The sequence below is a fragment of the Oreochromis aureus genome, linkage group 2, assembly GCF_013358895.1.
Source record: "Oreochromis aureus strain Israel breed Guangdong linkage group 2, ZZ_aureus, whole genome shotgun sequence".
Classification (NCBI taxonomy): domain Eukaryota; kingdom Metazoa; phylum Chordata; class Actinopteri; order Cichliformes; family Cichlidae; genus Oreochromis; species Oreochromis aureus.
This window is the reverse complement of record NC_052943.1, coordinates 2,749,785-2,769,180: the sequence shown is the minus strand read 5'-3', so window position 1 is coordinate 2,769,180 and position 19,396 is coordinate 2,749,785. Positions and strand designations below refer to the sequence as shown.

The 19,396-nt window shown below is 41.2% G+C and overlaps 1 protein-coding gene across 4 annotated transcripts in view; it reads right to left on the bottom strand.

The window, feature by feature from the left end:
• Window positions 1-19,396, bottom strand: part of il1rapl2 (interleukin 1 receptor accessory protein-like 2) — a 375,066-nt gene that overhangs the window by 124,497 nt on the left and 231,173 nt on the right. For all 4 annotated transcript variants that reach the window (XM_039615227.1, XM_039615236.1, XM_039615233.1 and 1 more), the window contains exons 5-6: window positions 16,543-16,729; window positions 16,307-16,460 (exon numbers count right to left, since the gene is read on the bottom strand). In XM_039615227.1, the coding sequence (XP_039471161.1) occupies window positions 16,307-16,460; window positions 16,543-16,729 (341 nt within the window). The remainder of the gene's footprint in view (window positions 1-16,306; window positions 16,461-16,542; window positions 16,730-19,396) is intronic.

Here is a 19,396-nt window from a genome sequence, read left to right as displayed (position 1 = left end):
AACATTATCAAGTTGACTTCTTACTCTTAGGAGGGCAAGGAGAGTACAAGAGAAATATTATACTTAGTAATATGAACTGAAACGTGAACAGATCGAGAGTACACAGACAAACCTACTCGCTTGTCTCTTTGGGATGTTTGCAGTATGTTCACCTATCACAGGAAAGTTCCAGCAGTCTTTAACAAATAAGCAGGTTAGCTGGCTAGCTCATGGTGCAGTATTTCAGTCATCAGCCAACATCTTTCAGATGGATTTGGAGGAAACTGAAAATCTATAATTGATCTTTAATGAAGTCTACTGACTGAAGGAATCCTCGGACTTTTCTTCTCTAATCATTGGGTTGATGTTTTTGCATGAAAACTGTTCTGTGTAGCTAAGCTAATAGATCTTAATGATTCAAGTGATACCATTTGATGTGAAAAATTATTATTTAAGATAAAGGAAACATCAACTACGACAGGTATTTTGATAGTTAATAGGGTAACCTCAACCCCAAAAGACTAACCTGAAAAACACCATAAAAGTAACAAAAAAACAACCAAAAAACTGTTTTTACTTATAGCTGCTTCCTTGCCACAAGGGGGCACTACAGCAGGTAGTCCACCGATGTTTGTTTGGGATTTGTGTCTTTTAACTTACCAAGCAAATGTGTCAACCACCACACATTGGAGACATCAGCTGTGACTTTGATGTAAATAATTATCTATATAGTTTGATTTTATTTTAAAGAAAATATAGTTTAATCATCTACTTAAACAAGTTTACAGACATAAAAATATTTTTAATACGGTCCTGAAAAACACTGAAAAAACAAGTTTGTTGAAGCCTGATAGAATTTTGTTTACAATTTTATCATTATGCTGTTTTTATTTAATAAAAGCACTCAGTGATTTTGGTATTGCTGGCATAAATTTGCGTCATTATGGAATTAATATTGTAGGTAGTTTGAGGGCAGATTTTAAAACACATTGTCATTAATCACTACACAAATATGACACTATTGTGTGTCTTTTCAACAAGGATTTTTCAGGTATAATAATAATTTTAAAGAGTGAACAAGAGTAAATCATATTTTATACAGTTTGTGTAAAAACACCACAGCTGCTCTGCATGTACTGAATATGTGGGCTGTAACCCTGGCAGCAGATGCAAAACCCACAACTGAATGATTATGTTATATAATAAAGCAATTGTCTAGGTAATATAAACCTACTGTGAAGAAAAACAGATACATATAGAAGCTTCAAGCATAACCACAGGTCTGCTTTTTAAAAAACATATGAATTTGATGTAACATAGGGCAAAGATATTATTTACGTTTTTAAGAAAACCTTCCAAAGAAAAATAATTCAGTCTAGCTCATGCCTTAAAATGGCCAATATTTGGATGAACGTCATTTATCCCAGAAAAGCAGAAGGAATTCTCTTTGTTGTCTACTGACAGGAAAAATTAAGGCACAGCGGGACAGACACACAAGTCAATGTAGGGAGCAGGCTGTAGCTGGATGTTCCAAACATTAGAGTGAGATGGTGTGCAGGAGCTCCGTTGTTCTTATGAACTAACTTGGTCTGATGCTCTCTAATCACCACCACAGACTAAACCTTCCCACCACTTTGCAGTTTAGATGGTTAAAACAACAATTAAGCACAAAAAAGGACAATTACGTACCAACATACAGCGTTTCCAGTCAGCACACGCATCACAAACACCAGCAGTGTTTGATGTGCGTATTTTTGCTGAGCAACCTTCAATTATTTGCTGGATGCAAAAAACGCTTCATTAAAACTGAACCCTTCATTAAGAGGCAGTGATTACGTTTTGTAGCTGTTATGACTCGTTCCACGTGTTTTTAAAAATTACTCGTCTTACCCATCAAACTTCATTACAGCGTACAGCATTTCAGAATGTGTTTTCTCTAAAACTCAACTTTAACCATCTTTGCACCTTCAGTGTGAATTTTCAAACAGCCTTATTACCATTTTGCAATAATCACGATAACGTTTCCTGTGGAAAACATTCAATGGCTCTGTTTTCAACTTGTTATTTACACTAAAACAAATAGTTTTTCTAGTATCCACGTCTGATATCTCCTACTTAGATATTAGTGTTCTGATGTCCTCATGTTGTGTAACTGCTGAAATTACCGCTGATGTTTCTAAAACAAGGATTGGAATTGAATTAAAGATATGTTAAATAAATTGTTTTTATAAAATGATCTCTTAAATCTCACAGAGTCATTTTTTATTGTGGAGAGAAGTTTAATTTACAGTAAGCAAGGCTCAGTCATCCACATCAGTGGCTGGAGAGGAAAGCCAAAGGCACCTTGATGTAACGACATTTTGACAAATATGCTCTGAGAAATTTGCCCTGAGCCCAAGTACAGTGAACTGGTTTGTGGATGCAAACTCAGAGGATGGAGGCTGAAATTGGCTTCATCTATGCTTTTAATATTACAGCAAATAAGCCGTGAGCTCTAACTTTTAAATAAATGAATTCTCCCTCACAATCAGCCCAAAAGAACGGTGGAATAACGTGCTCTTATGTTTTTCCTTGTATCTATTGCTGCCCCTCTGTCTCTACTTCAATTTCGCCTTCTGTCTTTGGAGAACGCAGTCAATTTCACAATGAATTAGAAGGTGAGTATCTAAGTAGGTCATGAGCCTGTTCACCACGCAGAGGAAAACAGACGTGCATGCATGAACAAAACGTGCACATAGTACACATGTGTTATATGTATAAGAGTAATAGATGTGCACAGAGTGGGTTTAACAGAAAAGAGACTTTTTTAAAGCGTTCTCTGTCATAGTGAGTGTGTGAGTGTGTATGGAAGAGAAAAACTGGGATGCATGGAAATAATTTTGCTTTAGACTTGACATTATTCCAGTGAGGTTCCAAATATTTTTGCGCCACAATAAATTACCCCTCTGTCTCTGACTCTTTGTTTCTCCCGCTGCTTCTGTCCTGCTCTCACACACAGAAGACGTACCTCAATAGAGAAATCCTCTGCAGTTAAATTTAGCCTGAATGCTGTGTACTTCGCTAACACACATTTTACTTTGCAACGCCTCTGAAATATGGATGAGTCTTTTTCTTGAAAAATGGCTATGCACGGGAAGAGCGTAAGGAAAAGCCGAAAACACAGAGAGAGAGAGAGCGGCTTTAAAATGTAGAACTTGTTTATTTGAGCAAACGTTAACAGATTAGCTTAGAGCATGAAACAAAAAGAAAAGATGGGTTACAGAAATGCTACGGCCGGCAAAATCAAATAATAAGAAACACTGTGATAGGCTGACCACAGTTCACCACCTCTCGCCCTGTGGCAGCTGGGATAGGATCCAGCCCAACACCTGTGTTGTGACATAAGCTTAACACAGCGAACCTACGTCATCAACACTAAACTCCAAACAGAATATTAGCGTCTGGGATTTTCTTTTATGACGCCAATGAACGAGGAAAGATCAATGGGCCAGTTTACCCTGTCCAGAAAAGGGTTATCAGGGCCCTGAGGAGGGCGCTCAACGGAGGGCTGATGCCCGGGCCTTAGCCCGATGGGCCCAGCTGGGCACAGTCCAAAGAGGTGACACAGGCCCCCACTCCTGTGGGATCACCACCTGCAGGGGGTGTCGGTTTGTGAGGTGTAGAGATACCGACTAGATATAGTCGGGCTCGCCTCAGTGAGCTCTGGAACGACGAGAGTCATTTCTTTGGAAGACTTTCTTAGTTTGATTTTCTGGACTCTGTTCCAAAAAGGAGATACCCTCGGTGAGACACAGCGGGCAGGCTGGTTTCTTATCTCTGCGTGGGCAGCTGCCAAAGTTACCCGACCTCACATAAGAGGTAAAAAATTGATGCTTGGATGGTGATTTTTGTTTGGTTTGCTTTTTGACCTTACAGTGTACAAACTGTAAGTAAATCATTAGAACTATACTTGGTCAGTCACCACAGTATTATTAATAAGTCTTCCCCTCTTTCTTTATTTTGGCATCATGTAATACTAATATGATTGTGGTGCTGTCAGCAAAATCCTATAATCTCATGTTCATTTGAAATCAGCAACGTGCAAATATTAAAGGAACACAGCGCTGGTAATTATGTGATGGGAAATAGTTGTGATCTGTCACAAATCTGGGTGCCTGATAATGTTTCCCTTGATTTGCTTTTATTGCCAATTTCAGAGCAGGTGTCCACATGTATTGATTTTCTCTCCGTATCACAAACATAAAAAAAAGAGCACACACGCAGCATCAGATATACTACTTTTCTCTGTTTGTGCTCACTCACAGGCCAGAACCACACACACACACACACACACACACACACACACACACACACACACACACACACACACACACACACACACACACACACACACACACACACACGTAGCTATGCTGTGCTAGCTAGCAGATTGCCCTTGAAGGCAGCTCAGGGCTGTAGGAGCTCTTCACCGTGGGACTCGACAGATATAAAAACAAATTAGAGAGTTCAGCCTGCTATAGCTTTGCCTCTGTCTGCCTGCAGAAACATCCTTTCAAAAATGGGTTTCACTTCCTCCAAGAATCACTCGCTTTGTCATTTCAGCGAGTAACAAAAAATCCTTTGGATGATCACGTAGAGCGACTGAGTTGTAAACAGCTTTATGTCAGATGGTTTGTTGGATCTTACTAAGGCTACACCTTTTCTTTGGTTATCTATAAGTCACCTTTAAATCATCAAAGTTTTGCTGAAATAGTTTCAAGTTCTCACTTGTAAAAATACTCTTTATATATTCAAAAAGATGACAATGAATGTTATCAGCCGCATTTATTCTTTTGCATCAACATCATTTTGATCACTAGATTACATGTAATGCTCTAAGATTACTTCAAAGTACAACTATGTACAAAGGCCAAGATTAGAACACTTAAATGCTCAAAATAAAAATCCCGACAGAAAAGAGGGCACAGCATGGCCAAGCTGTCACTCTACTTACTTGAGTCCATCCGTCTTTATAACGAGAGTATAGTTTTGGCTGCATTTTACATCTTTATTAATAAATGGTTTCATTTTAGACCTCGCAGTGTGCTCTATTACACATTTATCCTGTGGTTTTACATTAAAGATGCTAATTTCAAGAGACTGAGTCTATTTTCTTGTTACAATTTGCTGAAATTACTGCATTGATCAGACAGCTGGTCATTACTGTTATTATTTTTTGTTGCTTTTTCCCTCTTCTTGTAATTCACTTTCTCCTTGTTATTTATCTCTCCTCTCTCTTAATGCTCCATTGACCCTGAGTTATCTCTGATCTGACCTGGTCAGATTTGTTCTACCCAGCAGACCGTGTATTTGCTTCATCTGTTTCTCTGTGGGTACATATTTCCTTAAGCATTGGTGTGTGTGCGGGGCCCTTAGACAACAATTGTAATGCTATATGACTCTGGACTCTGTGATATGTAGACAGATCCAACAGCATTACTAAATAATAAATGTTAAGGCGTGCACACACACACACACACACACACACACACACACACACACACACACACACACACACACACACACACACACACACACACACACACACACACACACACACACACACACACACACACACACACACAATTGTTTAGGAACATAGAACTAAAGGAACCAAAAACCCTCATCCTCAGTCCCAACGTGTAACCAAAGGCCACTGACATACAGCACATGGCTTCAATATGTGCAGCAGATAGCACATGCATGCAGCCATTAGTAATGCTATTCAGCTAACTGACTGTGATGACTGTTGTTTTTAGGCAGGGTAAGAATATGCTTTATATAAGCCATAATACATCTGCAGAATACGCATATTAAGTTTTGCATTTACTTACACCAGCTGTGCAAACTTGGGTTTGCCTTTCAGCTGCTTGGCTAGACCATATTAACAGCTTTTTGTCACATATAGTTGTACACAAAATATGCTCTGCTATAGCATAGTAGTTCTTCTTCTAACAATTATGATTATTATCCTGCACTTAAAGAAGAAGTGAAACTCTTAAGATGAAGAATCTCCCTCTGAAAGGGTGTCACGGGCCCAGAGAGGCAATGTTTGCATTTAGATTCTTTTTCTCCTCAACTGCAGGCGCTGCTTATGTCAGAGCAGCGGTATATTCTGATATATTTCTCATGCTCACAGACAGTATTTCTTCATAATTGGGCCCTGCTTATGTAAGAAAAGTCTTATTTATATAGCCCAGTGTCACAAAACCTAGAGTTCCTCAAAGGGCTTTATGTCTGTACACCATGCTGCACTTTCTGTTCATGGACAGTTTCTGTCTGCCTCCTCACCCACAATTTTCCATTCACTTCTTAACATCCAAATATCCACTTGTATAGGCAATAAACTGAGATATACACATTGTTGAGTTGATTTGAAGACAACCGACCTACTCTTCTAATCATCTCCATGGAAAGAGCATTATTTCGAAGATGTTCCATCCAGCAATAACACTGTCCCATTATTTCAATTTAATTCAATTAATTTCAGTTTTATTTATAATTTTTATATTGCAAGGTAGACCCTACAATAATACAGACAGAGTACAATTCAACAATCATATAACCCACTTTGAGCAAGCATTTGGAAACAGTGGGAACGAAAAACTCCTTTTTAACAGGAAGAAACCAGGTTTAGGGGAGGGGCCACCATCTGCTGTGACTGGTTGGGGGTGATGATAGTCAGACAGATAAAATGGGAAAAAAATATGATTGTTTGCATACATCATTTCTAGGAAACTGGACTGACAAGCGAGTAGTTGGTAACCACTATAATGCAAAGTAATCCCAAATGTTACAGTCTGGAAAAATATTTCAGGTTCAAATAAGAGAATCGCGTCTTTAACACAAGACATTCCCTCCCTTTATAAAGTGTACACTTTTCTTGGAGACAGCAATTAATCACACTATTTAAATATTTAAACGAGAGCTGTAACAGAAAGGTGCTTTAAACGACTTGCTGAGAGTGTGACATTTAAAATGTTTCTACTTATTGCATTTTTTTTCCTCGGTGTATTTCCAATACCTGGATCCAACATCGAAGGGAAAAGTCGATCTGCCGGCTCTACCCGACTCTTTACTTTAATCTCAATTTTATGTGGAAAGGATGATGAGAAAGCCTGTTGCCAAGAGACACAGACCCACCTACAGGATCAAGGACAGAGACGTTTAGATGAGGCCTGGGCACACATCAGCACACGTCTGAACATTAATGTAAGTGTCCAGCTGCAGATGCAGATTTCCAAGAATCCTTGAAAACCAGATCATCACAGTGTTGCTGAATGCTGCTTCTCAAATGTTGAATTTTCATTACATAAGATACAGTATGAATTTAAGTGCACAAACTTGCAGTAGGTCATGAGCATCGGCTTGGAAAGGCCAGAAATGTGTCCCTAAGCCCTGGAGGCAGCGAGAAATAGTCATAGATATAAGCAGATGAATAAAATGAAATAAGTGTCAAAGAGTTATTCTAACCTCCTAAACGGGGCAAGATAAATTGGCCTGATAGCAGTTGGCATGTGCAGCATGCAGCTGACACATATATAGACCCACAAAGCTTCATGCTCACATTGCATCACTGAGTTTGTCTATCCCCATATGTTAGTCTGCCTCCCTGCTCATTTAGGTAACGTATCTGATGCAGGCAAAAATAAAACCAAACAGCTGGTGAAATCTAAACAGCACACAGCATTAGCTGGCACGAAACTGAAAAAAGAAAAGTTCTTTATGAACAATTAGAGTCTTCCTGCAGGACCTGTCATATGTCTTATGAGAAATGTCACAGTTATTAAATAATAATAATGTGCCTCACTATGTGCTTTCAGAATAATGAAATGACATGTTTTACATATTTTTACTCGAGCTGTAGCCTCATCCTCTTTTAGGAAACTGTGTTAAATTAGTGACACAAAACAACATATTTAAAGTCAGGAAACCGAGCCTGCTGCAGAGGAGAAAACAAAGTCTGTTGTATAAATGTGTAAACCAGGAATGTCAAACTGCTTTTACATCGTGGGCCACATACAGCCCACTTTGACCTTTAGTGGCCCAGAGCAGTGAAACTACACGATATGTGAACTTACAGCAAAAGTTCTGGCAATTTTTTTTGTTTTGCTCCTGTGGACTCACTGTTATTTGATTGTTTATATATTAGCTCATTAACTAAATCTCACCATTTATGCTTAAAAATGCCTTTCAACAGTAGTAGGTCTCACTTTTCCTTTACACGTCGTTCACTCTAACTAAACTTCAATCAAGCTGGAATTCACTTTGATTTTCTTCATAAACTGCGTTGTGTTAGCAGTAGGTTTCTTTTCAGAACTTACTTTAAGTTTCCTTGAAATATTTGAAAACTTCACAGTACACTTTGTATTTACTTTCATCCATAGAGAAAACCTGAGCTGTCTAATGGTATATGTGGAGAAATTATCTCTCAGACAGGGTTATAGAGGAACGGCGTAATGACTCAGCATCTGTCTGGAGACACCAAAGACCTACAGAACTCCGTAGGAAAAAAAACTGGCGTAGTTAGCATGTCTTTGCTGCCACATAGCTGCGTCTGTGAGAGTGACAAAGGCAGAGAGGAATGAGCAATGCACCCAAATTTATTCCAATTTCAGGTTGCAGTTTGAAGAACTGGCCAGGGACAATGAAGTCGAGGTTATAGGACTACTAACTCATTTTTATTATATGTGATTTTTTTCAGTTTGTCAGTGGGCACTGTCTGTGTCAAGAAGTGAATAAATAAAAATGAAAGTACATGCGCCCTTTTATCAGGATAGCTCCCACAGTGGACAGGTCCTTTACATCAACCCATAATACTGCATTCTGTTCTCCTCGGCTGAGCATGCTGCAATAAATGCTTCTACGCAAGATGTCTCCTGAATGCTCTTTCTGCATGAGTGAGCCTGCTCTCACAAGATTACCACAACAATATAGTAGTATATCTTATATAGGCCATCCCTGGTTATGGCCACAGTCAGACCACTCTCACATGAGGCTGGCTCACGTCTGCTCCATTAGAATCTGGGGGAAATAATCAAAGCTGTTTTAAGTCTACACTGTGTAATCAGGATACACGAGAACGTCTTTGGCCAACCCTCATTTGTTTTTATGCTTTGCTAGAAAAATGAGCAAATAGATGCAGTGATTTACTGAAATGTGTAAAAATATACTTAAATACATTATATAAGCCAACAAGAGTTTTACAGTTCTATCAATCTTTTAAGTTATGACCAATTTTGTGAACAATAGATGGATCAACTGAAGTGCCAGATGCATCTGACCATCAGATGTTGTTCATGTGCTGTAGACAGTTTTGCTTTTCCCCTCCACTTGTCCAGTTTCCTTAATTTTCTAAGTACACACTGCACATCATAAAGACATGCCACGTTTCTAGCTAATAGCTCTTTGGTAATCATCTTGTTGATCCATAAGATTTTATGTCAGACTGTGTTATCTTTGGCAAGTTTCAAACTTTCAACTAAAGAATTATTTTTCTAACAGGACGGTAGTAATAAATTATCTAAATGTACAACCTAAAATTGGTTCTCTGACAGAGTGATTGGTCGTATGTTATGTGTACACACAACATTGGTTTATCCCTTAGGTCACCTTTTTATGCTTCAATTATTCATAGGATAGTGTTAAAAGGCTTAGCAAACAAAAATCGGGTCCAACTACATAAACTGGACTGAAAATGACAGAGAAAACAGCAAGTATAGAAAGAAAGTCAGATTCCTTTGATGACTACTCTAATGTGAATCGGGGAAAGCAAAATGTCTTCCCAATGTGCACCAAACTTCATTTTCTGTGAGCTAATTGAAAAAAGCATCATAATGTTTCGGGGAAGTATAGATGTTTCACCGTGGGTCTGTACAAGTTTAACACAGTGATAAAATACTCACTAGCATCATTTTAACATCCTTCTTGATGTATGTTTTATTTGGGTTTTAGACAACACCTCAAAAACTGGAATTTTTAACTTCCTTTGTTTAACATATGGTCCAACTATTGACTCTTTTTCTTCAAGCTGGAGTAAAAGGCTCATATCTGATTTCACTGTTAAACTCTGTTTGTCAGAACCTAAGATATGGTCTAATGTGACAGTTCAACAATGCGTGCAATAGAAACTAACCCCTTCAACAACAGCAAACACAAGAAATGTAGTACTGCCTGTTCATTTCAGCCCTACACTGCAAGAGGAAGCTGTGCATCTGAACTATAGGAAGAAATGCAAGTTGAGAGGTGCACTGAATTTGGTTCTGGGATTCAAAATATAAGTAACATGGAGCAGTAAGTGTTCTAGACTGTGTTTTCTTCATGTGTATACGAGTGTCAGAATGCAAATAATATCACAATGCACGAAGCAAAGGCAAAGCACACGTTTAAGAATGTGTGCAAGGACAAAATTAGCACAGTGTGTGGCTCATAGAGACCGACTGCATATGTCACATGACACAGCAACAAAACACAAGCAGGACTGCAACCCTCCTCCCAAAACACTCGCTCACTCACACACATAACAAAAGTGCAGATGGTAGTAAGCTTAAAGACATAACAGCACGGAGCAGATGTTTCTGCTGAGGGAAAGTTAAGTCAAAAGCAACTGAAGCTTTAAATATTCAAAGTTTAATACAAATATACAAAATGATACCAGGAATGTAGTCCGTTGTTTTAGCGTAGATCTGAAATGTGCATTCAAAGAAACTTTAAAAGTGCTGTAGTAATGATGAATGATGTATTGCTGAGTCGAGGGATCTGTCAAAGTAATGGATGCTCTGGAGTCACTGAGGGATCCATTGTATATTAAAAGGAAGCAGAGTACATATTCTGACCATATTTTAAGTCCACTTGCTTTTTCTGTTGGTAGTCAGCTGACCCCAAATCCATGGAACGGTAATTCATCAATTCTACAATTCTTCAAAAAAATGCAATAGAAAATATGTCCAGTACAATACCAAATACTATGTATTCCTGACCCAACAGGCACACAGTGCCTTTCCAGTCACATGCTGGCACTGCAAAGCAGTAGCTGGCAAAGCTTTAGTGATATATATCCCTGCCCATCCCATCCGTTATGTTCTCTACAACCATATTCAATAGTCCATATTGCTTTTATTTCTCACCCACTGTTGCTCATTTAATGTGTGATGCTCTACCATGCTCAGTTTTAGGTCCACTGCTGCTTTCTAGTTTGCACTTGTGCAAAGATAAATATATTAAATCTAAACAATAACAAGTGACAGACTAGTAATAACTAGTAATAACTAGTAACTAGTAATAGATTATGATATTGGGTCTAGTCAACGGCACGTAGTCCGATCTGGTCTTTAAGTCTGACATCATTAGCTGTTTTCAGGTCCAAACTCAATTCAGGTCCCAAAGTCAAACGAACACTGCAGCATCACTGAGAGTTAAAAACTGTCTAAATTCTTTCATCTTTAATAAAATGATCAGCGTTGCTGCTTTACCAGGTGTAACAATTAAGTTTAACATCCAGGCATCCATGAAAACAGAATTTATTAAATTTAACAGAGTTAGAAGTTAGCAGGAAGTTAGCTCGCTAGCTTCCATCTAAACATGATATAGCATGTCCTGACTGAGAGATTTCTGAAACATTCAAACGTACAGCTCTGCTATCACTTCTGACATAAATGAAGACAGAAAACTAAACAGCAGTGACGTTTGTAGGGTTACTGAAGTTGGGCTAGCTGGTATATAATGATGTGCTACGTGAAAATACTTCCGGCGCCCCCCGTGTGCGGCAGCCTGTTACAGCAGCTGTTACAGCAGCTCTGCTCATTCTGAGTTTCTTTCTTTCTTATCTTTTTCTTCTCGTAATTTTTTATAACTAACGTATTAGTAATTAGACTCTGCAACCATGTTCACCGTTTTGTGCTAGTTCTGGTCGTTTTCTTAGTTTTTTCTACTTTTTCACCTGTGTCTGGGGACCCAGAGCAGGGATCCTTTGTTTACGGTAAGGATCAGCTGTTAGCGCTGCGTCCCGCAGCTGTACTGCCGGCGGACAGACCCGACATTCCCAGCGAGCTGAGGAGGAAAAGACGGGGGTGTCGTGCTGGGAAGGAGCACCGTCGCCCGAGAAGGAGACGTTATCGACCATCTCTTCCTTCTGTAATTATTGGAAATGTAAGATCTTTGCCCAATAAGATGGATGAGCTCACGTCGCTAACCTGGTCACAGAGGGAGTACCGGCAATGTAGCATCATGATGCTAACGGAGTCGTGGCTAACACCGCTAACTCCGGACACGAGCGTGACACTACCGGGATTCCAGCTGCTGCGAGCGGACAGGACGAGAGACAGCGGTAAGAGGAAAGGAGGGGGACTGGCAGTGTTTGTGAATGACAGATGGTGTAACCCCGGGCACATCACTGTAAAAGAACAACTCTGCAGCAGAGACATTGAGCTGTTAGCTGTTAGCTGTTAGCATGCGTCCGTACTACCTGCCCCGGGAATTCTCGCATGTTATCGCGATAACAGCGTATGTCCCCCCCTCGGCCAACGCGGATGCAGCCTGTGACTCTCCACTCTCTGGTCAGCAGACTGCAAACACAATCTCCGAGAGCCCTTCTCATAATATCAGGGGACTTCAATCATGCCTCACTGGACTCCACACTGCCCACCTTCACCCAGTATGTGACCTGCACAACCAGAGACAATAAAACACTGGACTTACTGTATGCCAATGCAGAAGAGGCATACAGTTCATCACCTCTCCCTCCCCTGGGCAGATCTGATCATAACCTGGTGCACCTTGTCCCTGTGTATGAGCCCTTAGTGCGCAGGGGAGCCACCAGCCACCCGCACAGTACAGAGATGGTCGGGAGGAGGCGAGGAGGCTCTTAAGGATTGTTTTGAGTCGACTGTGTGGGAGGTGATCTGTGATGACCACGGAGAGGACATCGACAGCCTTACTACATGCATTACTGACTATATTAATTTCTGTGTGGCTAACACCGTACCTACCAGGACTGTACGGTGTTTCTCCAACAACAAACCCTGGATTACCCCAGAAATTAAAGCTGTCCTCAAGCAGAAGAGGAGGGCCTTCAAATCCAAAGACAAAGAGGAGTTGAAAAGGGTGCAGAGAGAGTTGAGGGGACTGATAAGGAATGGGAAGGACAGCTACAGGCAGAAGATGGAGAACCAGCTTCAGCAAAATAACGTTGGTGAAGTCTGGAGAGGCCTCAGAACGATCTCAGGCCACAAACATCAGAACTCTCTGCCTGGGAGGGATGTGAGGTGGGCAAATGAACTGAATCATTTCTTCAACAGATTTGATTCAGCCATGAGGCAGTCTCCAACATCGGCTGCAGACTCACCCACCCCACTGCTGCTGTTCCACCTCTGACACCTCAGACACTTCACACCTCCTCTATTCACCCTGCTCACCCCTCCCACCCCCAACAACAGCATCCAATACACACTCAACACAAGGCTCCAGCCTGTCTCTCTCAACCACCCAGGTTAGGAGGGAACTGAGGAGGATTAAAGCCAAGAAGGCAGCGGGTCCAGATGGCATCAGCTCGAGGGTCGTCAGGTCCTGCGCGGACCAACTGTGTGGGGTGATGGAGCACCTCTTCAACCTAAGCCTGAGGCTGGGAAGAGTCCCACAGCTCTGGAAAACCTCCTGTGTTGTACCAGTGCCAAAGACTTCACGGCCCAAGGACCTCAACAGCTACAGGCCGGTGGCTCTGACATCCCACCTGATGAAGACCCTGGAGCGGTTGGTCCTGGCTCAGCTTCGGCACCTGGTGAGCTCATCACTGGACCCACTTCAGTTTGCCTACCAACCTGGCATTGGAGCGGATGATGCCGTAATTCACCTCCTACATCGTTCCCTCGCTCACCTGGAGACCACTGGGAGCACTGTGAGAATCATGTTCTTTTATTTCTCCATTGCCTTCAACACTATTCTTCCCTCGGTTCTGAAGGATAAGCTGGAGAACTCTGGAGTGGACCATCACCTCACTACCTGGATTTTGGACTACCTCACCGACCGACCACAGTATGTGAGGACTCAGGGCTGTGTGTCGGACAGGGTCGTCTGCAGTATGGGGGCCCCACAGGGAACGGTTCTGGCTCCGTTCCTCTTCACCATCTACACTGCAGACTTCTCCCACAACTCCACCCAGTGCTTCCTGCAGAAGTTCTCTGATGACTCTGCAATAGTCGGCCTCATCACTGGTGGGGACGACAAGGAGTACAGAGGACTGACTCAGGACTTTGTGGACTGGTGCCAGCTGAACTACCTCCAGATCAATGCCAGTAAAACCAAGGAGCTGGTGGTAGACTTCCGCAGGCACAAACATCCTCCACTGCAACCACTGAACATCCAAGGTATGGACATTGAGGCTGTGGACAGCTACAGGTACCTTGGTGTTCATCTGAACAACAAACTGGACTGGACTCATAATTCAGACGCCCTCTACAGGAAAGGGCAGAGCAGGCTGTACCTGCTGCGGAGACTCAGGTCGTTTGGAGTGGAGGGCCCACTCCTGAAGACCTTCTATGACTCTGTGGTGGCCTCAGCCATCTTTTTATGGTGTGGTCTGCTGGGCGGCAACATCTCCGCCGGGGACAGGAAGAGACTGAACAGGCTGATCCGAAGGGCCAGCTCTGTTCTAGGATGCCCTCTGGACCCAGTGGAGGTGGTGAGTGACAGGAGAATGGCGGCTAAGCTGTCATCCCTGTTGGACAACATCTCCCACCCCATGCAGGAGACTGTGACAGCACTGAGCAGCTCCTTCAGTGGCTGCGGCACCCACGGTGTGGGACGGAGAGATTTCGCAGGTCTTTCCTCCCCACTGCTGTCAGACTCCACAATAAAGACTTTAACTGATCAAACACACACATCCACAAATGTGCAATAATCTTTTCTGGCATCGTTGTATTTTTACTCAATTGTATATAGCATTTGTACTCTATTTTTATCTCATTGTATATTTTATTCTATTTTATTCTACTATATATAGTATTTTATTTTATTCTATTCTGTACAGTTGTGTACTGTATTTATTCTTATTTTATTTTATTCTAATTTTTGCTTCATAACTTTTGCACTGTCCACTTCCTGCTGTGACAAAACAAATTTCCCACGTGTGGGACTAATAAAGGTTATCTTATCTTATCTTATCGCTAGCTACACAGCTATGTTAGCATAGCATAAACACAGTGAAGCTGGAGGATGAACGCTAACTTTTTTCCACTTGATAAAAGTTAACATGAGGGTTCCTGATGGTTAGGGACAAATGCAATCGCATGGCAGGATGCTGTAAAAGGACCAAACTTCAGTCAGGAGAACAATTGAGATAATCCATCCACAATACGAGGTTAGACATTAATGTACTAAATATATAATTTAAATCTGCAGTTAAATATGATTAGTGGTTTAATACATAAGATTTTCCAGCTATTTTATGTTTGTATGCTGCAGTCTGGTGTTCTTTCTTCCTGGTGCTGTGGACATACTTAAAAAATCAGCTTTATAGTTGTTAGAGGTTGGAAAATGATTTTGATACCCAGCAGCTGCGCTCTTGACTCTTGTCCATTCTCTTCCAGGCAGAAGTCCTCTTGACAGAATTTGATGCATATTCTTAACTCTATATGCCTAGGCCTTTAGATCTAGAGGCCTAACCCTAAAGCCTAGAGGTTAACTGGTGATTGCCAGACAGCCACTGGTCGCTAGGGAAAAATGAGTGGATGTTGTGAGTGGATGCTGGAGGTTGTTGGCAGTTGCTCAGTTGCTAAAGCCCTAGCCAAGTACACCTGAGGTCAGTCAGTGACCCGTTTGTAATTACAAATCAGTTTATTTCCTGACCCATTGACAAGTGCTGTGTGGGAGTCCATGGCTGCCATTGCACCTAGTTTAAGTTGTAGTGAAACTATGAAAAGAGCAATGCAAACCAGAAATGGAGACCCTTGCCTTCAAAGTAAAAGGTGTGTCTGTTAAACTATGTTGGTTTCAGAGTAAGGCGCCATTTTTATGAACATTCTCCTTTTCCAGTTTGTGTTGCACTTTTTCCAGTTTTCCCATTGCTCAGCGGTTAGTGCGTGGTCTTCTATGGAAAATACAGGCAACCGCAGTAATGTGTTAGCAAAGAAATAACAGAATAACAGTTTTAAGTGCAGTATCCTCAACAACAGTAGCCTCTAGAAATCCATTGCCAACTGGTTGGTAATACACCAAAAGCAACCAAAAGTTGCCAGTGGACTGGTGACCAGTCTCTTGGACTGTATCCCATCTGCATCCATTCATTGTGTCCTACCTGTGACTTTGAGTTGCGTTGTCCTTCGCACCAATCTGGATCCATACTGCAATTCACAGGTGTAATTTCCCCCGTCTCCCTCCTCTATCTCAGGTATCCAAATATGTGTGGTGTTAACAATGATGGAGCTTCTCCATTCAACCAGCTCACACTCCTAACAGGAGACATAGGCAGAATAGATCAGTCGCAACCTTAAACAGAAGACTCATAAAAACTTTTCTGCGTTCATGCCATACCTTGTACCAGGTCATCTGCGGTTGTTTATATGGAGCCAAATAGTCTTCTATATCAGGACAGTGGATCATTTTGCTGTGGGTTATCTCAGCTTTCTCCAGATGGCGGATTTTGCTACTGAAGCATTTTCCCTCATCGCTCTCCTCCACCGTCATCGACATGGACACTTTCATGCAGTATGTGGAGTTCCTAAACAGATTACAAATATAACATAAATAAGGTATTCTGTATCACTGCATGTTGACATCTTTCTCAGAGTTGTTGAGAAAAGAGACCACTTGACATCACAAATATAACCCATCTATGCAGTTGTTTCTAAGGCAATTCAAGCAACCTGAAATCAATCTGAGTGGGTTTGTTTTTAGCTGACTTGTTTATCCATTCAAAAGTTAGCTACAACAGTGACATGAGTCATTCAACCATTTGTCCAACGCCGAGACTCAAACAGTCAAAGTCTTACAATCTGTGTCAAACAGAGCTATTTTCTGGTGAGAATGCAGGGTGGAGCCTTTGGTAATGATCTGGTTATTTCTGGTTAAATTATAGGCCCTTTGACATCCCAGCTTTTCAATGACACCATTCAAGGAACTGGCAATAAATAAGAGGTTTTACAAACTCCATCATACTAAACAAAAGATTTCATAAAAAGCATTGCCATACATTGGCTTCATCCTTGCAGATCGCAATGAGGAAAGATAACTGGACTTGAGAACTGGTGCTCTACAAATAAAATACACTTTAAAATCAAACATTTTAAAGGAAAGAAATTAGAAAAAATTGACATAATTATATGATTCCTATTACAGATTTATGACATGGTTTGTTTAAAAAAAAAAAACTAAGATTAAACTGTCAGGATCCATCCTTGACAACAAAGGGTAAATGGTAGTGTTTGGTGCTACTGAATGACAAATAGAGTCACTTAGAAACAAAGTATCAGCCTTTGTGGTTACCAGCATTCTACTGTCAACCAAGGAGCAAAACAAGCGAACTGCATCTGCTTTCTTTTAAAGAAAACTGTCACGTCAGTCACCTCACACAACAACTGATGAGTAGCGCAGAGACAGAGCTGCTGCATTTAGAGCCTACAAGTGGATTATTCTTCAGAGGCCTGACTATTTAATATCAAGCTGCACGATATTTACACCTGTAGCTGTTCTCCACATTAATATTTCAATACGATACGATAAGTGACCAGAGCCTGTGATTAATGATGATTATGTTGAATTTCTTTCTCCTGACGTGGCATTTTAAATGACTAATGAGTTTGAATTACATAAATCCTTTTGTTTTTAAATTATTATTAACAAATAGCCCGTAATACCACTGCACAGTGGACAAAACTGTCAATGAATATGTAACAATGTACCACTGTGTGCATTTATGAAACTGACTCAAAACTGACTGCTTGGGGTGTTTCTGCAAAGATATTACTCGGATCCAGAGCACTCCTGCACATGTTAACTTTTATCTTTATGGCAACAATATCAGGGAGCAGCCTCTCTAGAAGCTAAATTTTGGTTAGCGTGCAAAAGACGTTGTTTATAAAGCGAGCACAGAGAACGCTATTAGCATTTAGCATCTTGCAGATACTCGTTTGGGTATCGAGGTGAGTTGGCGACAACCTGGCAATCACTGGTCATGTTTATAGTTATGATGCGATTAGTCGCTGGAGGTTGCTAGAAGCTAGCAGTTACTGTGAAATCAACTACTGAAGCCCTTTAATGTTGATGTAGAGATTGAATTGTGTCACCCTGATAAACACTGGTTGCTAGAGAAGAGTGTGTACTCTGTGACTTTCCAATAGGTTAACAGTGTAACAATAGTCACAGACAGCTATACAGTACTGCACTAATAACCTCCTTGCAGTTGCTTTGGTTGTTAGGAGATTGCCACAGTTTGCAAGTTAGTGCCTTCCATGCAATCTCCATTCACCTTCAAAGTATAACTTGTGACGGTGCAACTAAAATTGACAGTCTACTAGTGACTAAAGTAACTATAAAGGAGTTTTAGACACAGGCTCTGTGGACATAGATAGTGCAAGCTTTATTAAAAAGCTGATAAACTAAAATCCAGATGCTCCAGATGACTGGAGATGAAGATGAGAAACACTGAAGCATGTGGGAGGAAAATATACAATCTGTCAAGGACAAAGGGAAGCACAAGACTACACAGAGGCCTGATTGGGTGGAGGTGATAGCAGTCAAACACAGGTGAAGCTAATGAGGACAGAGCAAACAATGACAAGGCAGGAAGGGAACTAGAGCAAAAACAAGACATGAGAAAACTGTCAGAGTAAAACTGGAATTAACCGAAATAGAAGTAACTTAGACAAAAAGACAAAGACCAGCGTTAGCACATGATGTCAGATACAGGGGGACAGAAAAGTAAGAGGAAGGGAAGGAAGAGAATAACATTAGAAACAAATAATAGAAGCCAGAGGGACTGCAAAAGCTTGCTGCTCTGCCCCAAAGGGATAAACCCCAGCCCACTTCGTACAGTAGTTTCTAGACAAATACAATGTTTCCCAGCTCAGTCCAGAAGCCCGTCCACTCTGTAAGGTTTACCCCTGCCCTGCTTTTTCACACCTGCTGCAATTAGCATGCAGCTCCCTGTTGCAGCAGATGTGCAAAAACAGAGCCGAAGCAATTACCTCGAAGACAGGTAGGCTCTGTGGACTGTGTTGATAAAATGGGTGTTGTTATTTGTGCTAGCGAGACATCGGAGGTTACAGCTCACAGTTACATGCTGCCGTCATAACGCCATGTGTGACAGCGTGTCCTTGAGCCAAATTTTTCTAATGAAACAAAACAAGCGAACTTTGAAGTTTGTTTTCATGTGCGTGATGCAACGCGC